Source organism: Lottia gigantea (assembly GCF_000327385.1).
Source record: "Lottia gigantea unplaced genomic scaffold LOTGIsca_161, whole genome shotgun sequence".
Lineage (NCBI taxonomy): Eukaryota > Metazoa > Mollusca > Gastropoda > Lottiidae > Lottia > Lottia gigantea.
The window spans coordinates 156,301-168,382 of record NW_008707986.1 but is presented as its reverse complement, the minus strand read 5'-3'; the positions used below and the strand labels follow the sequence as shown (position 1 = coordinate 168,382).

Genomic DNA, 12,082 nt, shown 5'->3' with positions numbered 1-12,082 from the left:
GTCCCAAGTTGAAAATAGCAAATTACAACAACTTGGATTAACAGAAAATATACAAACTCTATTTCAACCAATATTAAAAACTCAAGAGGATATTAAAAATAAATTAGCTTTAGAACCTACACCCACGCCTCATATAGAGAAACCCGATCCAAAACCGATTGAATATAGTGGTATTATCTTAAGGTCACATAATGACTTAAAACATTATTTTTCAAACCCTGAACCAGATTTACCAAAGAGTATTAAACCAATCGTTGATGAAAGGGAGTTAATGTTTAATGGTTTTAGAATGGTTTTGTATTTATAATCGCTACAAAAGATTTTATATACACATTAACAGAAGGATTAATAGATTTAATGAATGGCGGGGATGTTCGTATTGCCAATTACACTGATTTAGTAGCATACTCAAAATTTCTACATACAATTAGAAAGTCAGGACCCAAAACAAAAGGATTGAAACAGGTTGAAATAAATTTTAAAAAAAGTTATTGGTGATGAATATGAAGTTGACGAAGCAGATGGTACTTCAATCACACAAGAAATAGACGAATTCGAAGACAATTACGATGACAATTATTACGATGATCAACTACAATGATGTCGATTACAGCGATGACATTATAGAGGAAATCGATGACTTTTTAGGGCATACAGGAGAAGGTATAACCTTTTTATCCGACAAAAACGAGGAACTACTTAATAGATTGAAAATAATATTAGCTGCAATGAAAGAAGATCATCAATCACACAGACAATATAATGAAGTAAAATGAATATGTAAAAGACTCCTAGAGAAAGGTATTATAGATAAAAATGATTATGAAAATGTTATAAAAAATGGGAAATAAAGAACAACTTTACTATTCGTTATCACCTCAAATAAATCAGACATTAAATTATCTCTAGATTATGAGTATGAACTCAATCACAATCAAGAATATGAATTGGGATTAAAGTATTTTTCAGTTTACAATTCCATTAGAAATATCCTCGAAAATAATAACCAAATACAAATATCAACAGATAATGGAGTTACATTCAAAACCATAAGTTTACTACCAGGAAACTATGAATACATAGCCATCAATGAATACCTATCTGGTAAAAACAATTTTGAATTCGAAGGTAATTTGAATCTGAACAAAATAAAATTGATATTGAGAAATAAGAGTCAACTTGATTTCAATGTAGAAAATTCATTAACTACTTTACTAGGCTTTGATAAAAAAAAAATATTTAAGGAATCAACATTAGCACCACACAAAGCTAATATCGAGAATGACATTGATGTAATAAATATACATTGCGATTTGATAAACGGTGGATTTTTCAATAAATACAAACGTCAAATTATTTACAGCATTCCAACATTGACTGTACCAATTGGATATGGAATTATAGAGAAACCATTTCAAACAACATATTTACCACTTAATTCGTTCATGATTAAAAATATAAATCTCGAAATCAAAGATGGTAAAAATGGGTTTATTGACTTTGGAAATGAGGAAATTGTAATTCAACTTCATTTAAAACAAAAGAACTAAATTTTATTAAGTAATTAAACCATCTTCATCCTCTTCTTGAATAGTAAGGTATCGAAATCATTAATTTCATAGTTTTCATCCAAACTCACTTCACCTTAATCACAATAAGGATACACGATTCCTTCGCTGTCCGGTGCCTTTCTCTTAACGAGATTCAAATAACTTCTAAAAACTTTCTTTTGTTTATCACCATCCTTTGGAATAAATATTCCATTGGTGAAACGCTTTTCCCATCGTTTCTTAAATTTTTTCGTGATATCATGTCCACTAGCTAATTGAATATAATCTTCTACATAATATAATACCATCAGAAGTTAGAATGATATTATTATACTTTTGGCGCTAAATATAAACCATATATAATTCCACCATCACCGTAATCATTCCTTCCTTTACAATCATCATTTTCAGATACCAACCCAGCTTCATTTAATTAATCCCATGTATAAACTATCAGTATCTGTATAGTATATTTCCAGATTACAAAATCCATCTATGACACGAATAAAATTATTCCTTATTCAAATGACTAGGTGTTATTCGTGTAGATTTAGGAGGTGTACAGTCAAATTCATTTTCTTCTCCATTTATCTCAACGATATATTGAGTCTCATTTACTTTAGGATAGCTTTTGACATGTGAATCGAAGTTGGCTTTTAAAGTTGCTTAACTCCATAGATGTCTCGATGTAGTTACATCCTTCTGAATAGATTTACCATGCAAGGAATTACCTAATAATTTCATGCAATTACTACCCACAATATTACCTTCTCGTTTATATTTATTTCTTAGATCTCTCCAAATTAAAATGTAATCTCTATATGTTTGAGTTTTAAAATTTTCTTCATATACTATACCATCTAATATCTTGAGTATTTTACCACCAGCTTTAACTATTTCTTGAATATCGACCTATGTTAAAACATCTGAACAGAAACCATTTCTAAACCTGATTTTAGTACCAGTTTCCTTTTTACCGTCTTTGTTCGTAAAGTAATTTTATCTTTAGCTGGTATGGGTTTTAGGATATTCAAACCAGACTTTTAAAATAGCTGTTGTAAGTCTGAATTTTTGCTCATTAAAGAGCTTAACAAATTCTTTATTTTCTTCAGGTAGAAAAAGTATAAATCTAACATGGCGGAAGCATACAAACCGTTGGCGTCGAACGCCATTAGTTTTGTACATTTTAGTTTTTAATTCCGTTTTATCTTTATTTACTATATTCTTTAAATAAATCAATTATATTACTACTGTCCAGTTCTGTACATTCCGTTAATACATTACAAATTTCGTCCATTTTTCCCCCTTTAATGGATTGTCTGATAAAAATGTCTTATAAAAGGGTGACTATATGAGTAAACTTTTTCTATATTTTCCTCCTCAGTGTGTTTTGGAACCATTCTATTAGTTTCATACCATTCTTCTTCAACCATATATTTGTCGTAATGTTATAAATAATACCAACTCTTTAAATAGAGCGAGGGAGCCGTTAGATTATTGGAAATATTATGGAATAAAACTTCTTTCATAACTTTGATATATTTTATCAAACAAGCTCCAAGACATAGGGCATCCCTTTTTTGCATCTGGTTCCCATTCATGTCTTTAAGATTCCCAATTATCTTCGGTGTATTTAGCAATATCGATATCAGTGATCTTTCTTAAATTCATTAGTAGATTAGATGAATTTCCCCATGCCGCCAAACTAGATTTTTCATGTTGATAGCAACATATGAAATTAATATTTTGCAGATAATTAGAGTAGCAAATTATTTGTTTTCGTCTTTTCCACTTTTTCTGTAAATATTCATCGGTGAATGAATTAGTTAAAGGTAGAGATCGAATACCTCTAGCTGTTACTAGTGGACATTGTGTTAGTTTATTTGCATTTTTAAGCACAACCCAGTTATCAAAACCGCTACCGTTATGATAAATCAATGTTAATTTTTTTTTATCTACTTTTCCTAAGCATTGCAACATTTGATCAATACAATCTGTTCCTACAAATATTTTTACTTTATTCATTGGTTTATTGTAAAATTCTTCTGGAATGGGATCAGTTGGCTTTAAATCTGGAAAGAGATGATTTACATCATCTTACATTTTTCTTAGTGTTTCCAAATTGACTAAGGTGAAGGAATAAGGAATTGCTTTATTCGTTTCTTTTTCGCTATAGGTTTCGCAATCCCATGCGTATAAACATTCATCATGAATTGTTGGAAAAACATTTGGTTTTAGAGGTGAAACTTGTATTACTGCATTATCGTCTGCATGTTATCCATACATTTTCATCGAAATTATCTTCTATTTCTATAATACCTTAATATGAAGTTAATATTTTACAGATAATTAGAGTTGCCAATTATTTGTTTTTGTCTTTTCCACTTTTTCTGTAAATATTCATCGGTGAATGAATTAGTTAAAGGTAGAGATAGAATACCTCTAGCTGTTACTAGTGGACATTGTTTTAGTTTTTTTTTTGCATTTCTAAGCACAATCCAGTTATCAAAACCGCTACTGTTATGATAAATCAATGTTAATCTTTTTTTATCTACTTTTCCTAAGCATTGCAACATTTGATCAATACAATCTGTTCCTACAAATATTCTTACTATATTCATTAGTTTATTGTAAAATTCTTCTGGAATGGAACCAGTTGGCTTTAAATCTGGAAAGAGATGATTTACATCATCTAACATTTTTCTTAGTTTTTCCAAATTGACTAAGGTGAAGGAATAAGGAATTGCTTTATTCGTTTCTTTTTCGCTGTAAGTTTTGCAATCCCATGCGTATAAACATTCATCATGAATTGTTGGAAAAACATTTAGTTTTAGAGGTTAAACTTGTATTACTGCATTATCGTCTCTACAAGTTCTCTATACATTTTTGTCATTTATTGCATTGTTCTAGTTTTAGTTTTAACTCATTTTGTTTTTTTATCATGTAGTTTTATCTGCTTTCCATTTTTAAGGTAATTGAATTAATTGAATTTCTGATAAACCTTTGTATAATCTCGACGACTACACTCACAAGCGATATTTCTTGTTTTGATTCCTTGATTTTGTTCAAATGAATTGAAAAATTTGGTTTTGCAATATTGATTAACATAACACAAATATACATTATCATCTCTTATTACTGGTTTTTAAAAAAATTTGTTGTATTTGGCTTTTTTAAATATCAATTGAGGTAAATATATCATTATTAACAAAATATAGTTTTACTTATTATAGAAACTCCATGTTTCCCCTTTAATTTGTGGTTCTGGATTTCTAATATTATTCAGTGATGGTGGAGTTTCCGTCTCCAATATCATATCAAAATCACTCAATCCAAGAAAATTAAATTTTTCTTTATCTGATATGATTTACATTCTAAACCTATCTGTATATTTTCCACTCGTTTTAATTTCATAACAGTGATTAACCTTGTTGTTTTCGTCGTTAATTTCAAATTCTTTAGTTTCTACATTTCTGTACCATTGATAAACTGAAGAACTTTACGAGCGGTAAAGTGATTAGATGATTGTGAGTTTTGTCTGAAGAATATTGAATCAACTTTTACCTGCATAGGAAAAAGACTTCAATTAGAATTTTTCCTCGGAAAACAAAATGTGATGGACGATCGACTCCACTATTAAACATGTTTTTGGGGTGAAAGCAAAATCTATAAAAGAATATACTTTCATATTTGCTTTAAATCCATATTTTTTATATTCATACTCTTTTGATTTATCAATAAAAGTAATAGAAGCATCTTTTTCAATCAAATTTCCAAATTGAAAAAAATAATATGATTTATTTTCTTCCTTGAGATTCTTTTCTAATGCGGCTATATTTTGTTCCTGTTTTAAAACTTCGTTATTAATAGTGGTTATTTGTTGTTGAATATAGGTTTTAATTTCACTATCATCAATATTTTGTATTTGTTGTTGAATATAGGTTTTAATTCCACTATCATCAATATTTTGTATTTGTTGTTGAATATAGGTTTTAATTTCACTATCATCAACATTTTGTATTTGTTGTTGAATATAGGCCTTAATTTAGCTATCATCAAATATTTTGTATTTGTTGTTGAATATAGGTTTTAATTCCACTATCATCAATATTTTGTATTTGTTGTTGAATATAGGTTTTAATTTCACTATCATCAATGTTCTATATTTGTTGTTTAATATTTGTTAGTTCTTTTTGTAATTCACTATTAAGTTTAGTTTCCAGATCATTTATTTCCTGTTGAAATGTATCTTCATTTTCACCTGGAATGTTATCTATTAATTGTTGAATATCTCATTTTTGTTTTTGCAATCCTATTTAGATATTAATGAAATTAAATTTTGGAACTGAGTTTTGTTCACTACATTGACTAATTGTTTTTGAATAAAACTTTTTAAACCTGTTACCTCTCTTGCTCTTTAGTATCATTAAAAAAAAATTTATTATTTAGTTGACGTTTGAAGAATCTTTTCACATTACTTATTTTATCTTCTAAACTTCTTCTTCTAATATGGTTTTTATCTACTTCAATTGAATTTATTTGATCCCGTAAATATTTCTTGTGAACAGCGTCATTATCATTTTCCGGAGACTTTAAATTAGTTACTTTGAAATTGTTCATATCTAAATCCCCTTTGAAGAGTCTCCGATTTGATCTACAATGTAAGGTTTTGCTTTATTTATCCACGCTGTAGTGTTAGGCTTTTTAGTTTCTAAAGGTAAAGAACCTAATCCAAATTTGTTTGCCATTTTTATTAAGATAAATTTATTACAATTTATTCAAACTGTTTTTTCCCAAGCATAATTGATATAAAATCAAAAGTGAAAGTTTCATTTCCCCCTACAATAATAAAACGGTGATATATTTAACTAATTTGCACATCTCATAAGTTGAAAGTTTGTGGTTGTATCATTTCCATATTTATCCAAAAAACTATTCATTTCTAAAAGTCAGTTTTTTGAAGTTCGTTTTGGTAAAACCTACCCATGATTTGTTGATGTACTATTTACTTCATCAACGATGAATATTTCGTTTGTCTAGCCCTTCTCGAATTTACTTTTATATTTGAAAATACAAAGGCAATCTCCAACTTTAAATTTGGGTTTTATATTTAAATTGCTTATTTCATTTTAAAAATTATTAAGGGTAGAAGAAAACCATATATCTGGATTTTGACTAGCTTCCATTGGAGAAACACCGATGGAAGAATGAAATTTATTATTATATTCCGATACTACAGTGGGTAAATCTTTAGCCATTTTTGAGACTTAAGTTCTGTGAATTTTTTAAACAGTTTTGATTTAAGCGTCCTGTTAAACCTGAGTGATTTCATATTTTTATTATAAAATTCGCTTCCTTTATCTACCCATAACTTTTGGGGTCGTCTATCAGCATATTTCATAATCGTTTCAAAAGCTTGTTTAACAGTTAGACCTGATTTTGTTTTTCAAAGGAATAACCCAAGAATATCTTATAGCATTATTTAAATCCTCTTTCAACTGGCATATCAATTAAATCAGCTGACCATATTTCATCTTTATCAAATACTTTAACTTTTAAATAATGTTTGTTTTTTCTAAATTCTATATGAATTTCATCTGCCAATCCCAAACACAATTTCATCTTTGCTTTAAACAGTTTTATAATCAGAGCTCTCTCCATTTTCTCTTTGAACGTAGGATTTGGAATATTTTCAAGTTCGATTATCATTTGTTTGTCTGCTTCGAGTCTGAACTTTATGTCTTTATTTCTGTATAAAATATCATGTTTAAGTGCAGCAGCGTCACTTCTATTGACAGGTTCTTCACCTGGTTTGGGTTTATCGTTTTCGTCTAATCGTAGATCTAACCTAGTACCTGGACCAGTATAATTATGATCTTGAAGATGTTTTTCTCCAGGATATTTTGCCCATGGAAAACCAAGAAGAGAGCCAAGTGATTTTTGTATATCTGAACCAAAATAAGTTCTAGGGCTTTGTGCGATTATCATTTTTATCCTATACCTTTAAAGTCTTTTCCTTTCTTTTCTTCTAATCTCCTGTTTCGTAGTTTTCTTATTTGTTGTAATTCTTTCAATTCCTTAGATTTTTTACTTACTCCTGCTTTTGCGATAGAACCAATAGTCTGGGCTTCGGATGAAATAAGTGATTTGTTGTTTGAAACAAAGCCAGCTACTTTTGGAATTAGAGAAGTTAGTGCTGAGATGAAACCATTTCCTTTAAATCTTTCTTGTTCGTGTTTTAAAATTAAACTCATCCTATTTTTAAATGAGTTAATTTAATGATAAAATGTCGGGTATGGATGTCTTTTTTGGGAGCTCCTAGATTGGATGAACTTTTCCCCATGGAATGAATTGGAATGGGGAAAAGTGCGAACAATCTAGGACCTCATACACTGCTAGCAGGGTGCGTTAGTAAGCAGAGTGCTGTAGTAAATAGAGTGTGGTAAGAATCAGATCCATACCTGTACAGAATTCTCCAAAAAATCCGTTTTTACATTGACATTTTCCATCAACACACTTCCCGTTACAATTACAATCTACTGTTGCACAAGGATCGGCTGAAATTGACAAAACATCTTAGTGTAGTTCAAATGGACTTTTTAAATCTTTAATTTGCTCTCATCTGGCTAATAATCTTCACAATGTCGAGCAATAGCCGCATTTCATACTTTAAACTTTATATGTGTATCGTTGACACTGATAGCATCAATTTGCATCATTCCAATTTTCAATCAGACGTCTGTGGTTCCTGCAATTCTACTACAACTAAGTCTTTGAGAACGTCACTTATCCCGAAGTGACATCTGATAATTCAGAAATTTTGCGACACTGACGTCATCAAACACTTAGTTTCAGCAGGATTGTGGGAAGTACAGACAGATTGAAAATTAGAATGGTGCAAATTGATGCTATCAGTGCTACCGATACACATGTATAGTTTAGAAGATCCTGAAAAATCCCTATAAGGTTTGACCCCATTTCAATGTATGCTGAATGGCGCATCTGTCTCTTTCACATGCATTATATTGAAGTTCAAATAAAATTCCCGGGGAGTGGCATCAACCCACTTAACATCACGGACCCCACTCATCTAGTTGAGCCACTGTCTTTTCAAAATCACTGTAAATTTTACCCACGTGTTATTGTATGTTACGTAATACTTACGTTTTGGACAGATATAGCGTGTAACGATTTCTTTCACTGATGGCAATTCCAAACATTTGCTGATGTTGTCTTGTCCCTCTCCGACATCAATCAAAATAAGAACGACCAACACAGTAACAAGATAATGTAAACGCATGTTTATATTCACAAGATACGTTTTTTACAATTTCTACAAATATCAAATATATCATAGTAACATTAAAGGGACTGGATCGCCATTTGTGGAAAAGTCGTCCGAGTGTGTGATGAAAAGTGTTCCGAGTGTGTGATGAAAAATGTTCCGAGTGTGTGATGAAAGTGGTCCGAGTGTGTGATGAAAGTGGCCTGTGTGTGTGATGAAAAGTGGTCCGTGTGTTTGATGAAAAGTGGTTGGAGTTTAGCTTAGCTAAAAAATAATTCTGACTGAAAGTAAGGTATGAATGGTCAGAAAAAGCATCTGTCCCTGTCTGTCCCGTGGGTGGTAAAATTGTGCGGTGTAAGGTAATATGGCATCTTCACAAAGGTATTAAGAACTTTGTACAAATATCTTGACTACACTTCTCTTGTATCGTGAAAGTTTTCTTCTTTACAATGACCGAGTTACTTTGTACTTTTACCATGACTACAATAGTAACCTTTCTTGTATCACATCTTCACAATGTCAAATTATTACGAACTTTGTATTTTTACCTTGATTTATGGTATCAAGAATTGCATTGACTCAAGTGAATACATCCAATTAGAGCACTCGAAATCTATGCCTAATTAATGTTTACCGACTTGCCGTCGAGGTCTCTGACTGTATTCGCTATAAAATCGCCCCGTTACATACTTCCGTGATATAAGAATAGTAGCTATTGTCCTTAAGGTATAAAGGTATAAGGTATAAGGTTTGTAAAAGCTTTGACATTGTGAGATGTGAAGCAAAAAAAGTGGCTATTATAGTCAAGGTATAGGACGACGTTCTTAACACCATGCCCATTTTGATGATATGATACACGAAAGGTGGCTATTGTAGTCAAGGTATAAGAATTTCGTAACACTATGATCATTGTGAAGGTGTGACACGCTAAAAGTGGATATTGTAGTCAAGGTATAAGACGAAGTTCGTAACACCTTGACCATTGTGAAGATGTGATACGCTAGCCTCCCGAGACTGGGGGTACAAATAGGGAGCAGACTGACTTTATGGTGGGGGACAACTTTCATGGCGCGAGTACACCAACAGTCTTAGTCGCCGATTTTTGTCGCCGATTTTTGTCCCAGACTAAGTCTTCATTCATTGGCTGCGGGCAAAAATCTCAGGTCGGTAGTGTTCAACTTCGTCGATAATCACGTGGGATCATGCACTTGAAAGGAAAATTAATCTGATTGGATGATGACGCTCTGTCTTTCAGACGATAATATAATCGGCCAAAAACATCATATTTGATATTATATGTCCTATTCAAATTTCTGAATATTCAAATCGGCGACAAAAAAGACTGCTCATGTATCCGTGCATGTCTCACTCAGGGACCCAGAAAGAATTTCCGACTTACCACTTCGTTCTTGTGACTTCGCTTAGTTATAAATATGAATTGTTTCCAGGACTTATATAGCTGCTCAGGAAAAATATAACTCGATCGTAAAATTGTTGATGGTAAGAAATGGTCCACACATTCCAGGTGTACCAGGTGCGAAAGGGAGCCAGCTGCCCAGCTGTACGTGAGTTTAGTAACACGTGTAAAGTGATGTCGTATTTCAATGTTCTATGGATTTGAAATAGGAAATTAGATATGCATAGATAAACCAAGTACTAACGCAAAACAAAATCGAAATCTAAAACAACATTTTGGCGTCGCATTAGTTGCAGCAAATAAACTTTTCACGTGAGGAAGTAAATTAATCATAAGTGAGTAAATATTTCATAATGAAAAGTGGTCTCAGGCGTTTACAAAAAAGAAGCAACTATGGATAACAAGGATAACAAGGATAAGATTCACACGGATCCTCTTTACCAGATAGTCCTTGGCCAAACCTATTGACATTACTATTACAAGAATAACGACTAAGTTTCACGAAGATCCTTTCTACCAGCTGATCCAAGCCTGTTGGTTATGATTTTACATGGATAGCAACTTAGATTCATAAGGATTCTATCTACCAGCTGATCCTTGGCCAAACCTCTTGACATTGATATTACAAGGTTAACAACTTAAGTTAACGAGGATCCTTTTTACCAGCTGATCCTTTGCCAAACCTCTTGGCAATTATTTTACAAGAATAACAACTTAGGTTCACGAGAATCCTTTCTACCAGCTGATCCTTGGCCAAACCTGTTGGTTATGATTTTACAAGGATAGCAACTTAGGTTCACGAGGATCCCTTCTACCAACTAATCCTTGGCATTGATCATCAGGTCACCAGACTTTCACCCGCCGACCAAGACTAGAACCCACAACCACTATTTGTTCGACGAATCCATGCACATGACGTCATGTAAAGATTCTAACGCTCTAGCTGAATTATTATTATTATTAAGATGTATTTATAAATCACATCTTTCACCTGAGTACCCAGGTGCGCTTTACAATAAAGTAGAAGCTAGTTTCAATGATTATTTGCTTTAATGGAGATTATATTGTGTTATATAGATTCTATTCTGCGGTAATGGCACCTGGACTCAAAAATTCGTGCGATTACTCTGTCACGTTCAGTGATCTTATCAAATCGTTAATTTATAACGTTTAAACTCCTACATAAAGCTACGAAATTTTGAAAAACGGGGTCCAAATCAGTCCATCTGATAGATATAGACTCGTATTGAACATTCTTAAAATCGTTTTTCAATAATTACTTCGTTAAATGGATTTATCATCTTATAACGAGATTCTATTCTATAGTATGGCACCTGCCAAGTCCAACTGAATATATACTCTTCTTGATCAAGTTTGATCTTCGAATGTCCATTCGAAGAGGGAGTATTCCTTTCACTAATACACTAGCGTCAAAATTCTTAGTCATGGTTTAAATTTTTAATATAGCCACTTCAATTACGATCCCTTCAAGATTTATATTCATCAGTCCAACGTCGAAAATATCCCAATTGTATTTGAGCGCGTCGATAATTCAGTCAAATTATTGGTCACAGCCAATCGTGACTATATAACATAACGTGATCAACGAAAGCCCTTAAACTGTGACCAAAATACCATGTGCTCGTATTAATGTGGCACAAATACACGTGTTCCTATCACTGTGGCCATAATACCTTGTACCCGTTACTCAGAAATTGGATAATTTGTCATCTATATCAAATTTTTTTGTCATCTATAAGTGGCAATAGATTTTTTTCCAAAAAAAAGATCTGAGTCTAATCATAATTAGGGTCTAACGACAGCCCCCCT

At 31.9% G+C, this 12,082-nt stretch overlaps 1 protein-coding gene across 1 annotated transcript; it reads right to left on the bottom strand.

Moving 5' to 3' along the window:
* Nucleotides 1–6,324: 6,324 nt before the first annotated feature.
* LOTGIDRAFT_173484 (hypothetical protein) lies at nt 6,325–8,850 on the bottom strand (the record flags this gene model as incomplete). Its single annotated transcript, XM_009051227.1, has 5 exons — nt 6,325–6,389; nt 7,358–7,498; nt 7,552–7,746; nt 8,012–8,107; nt 8,715–8,850. 5 exons carry the CDS (start codon nt 8,848–8,850, stop codon nt 6,325–6,327), a joined length of 633 nt encoding a protein of 210 aa, XP_009049475.1.
* Nucleotides 8,851–12,082: the final 3,232 nt, after the last annotated feature.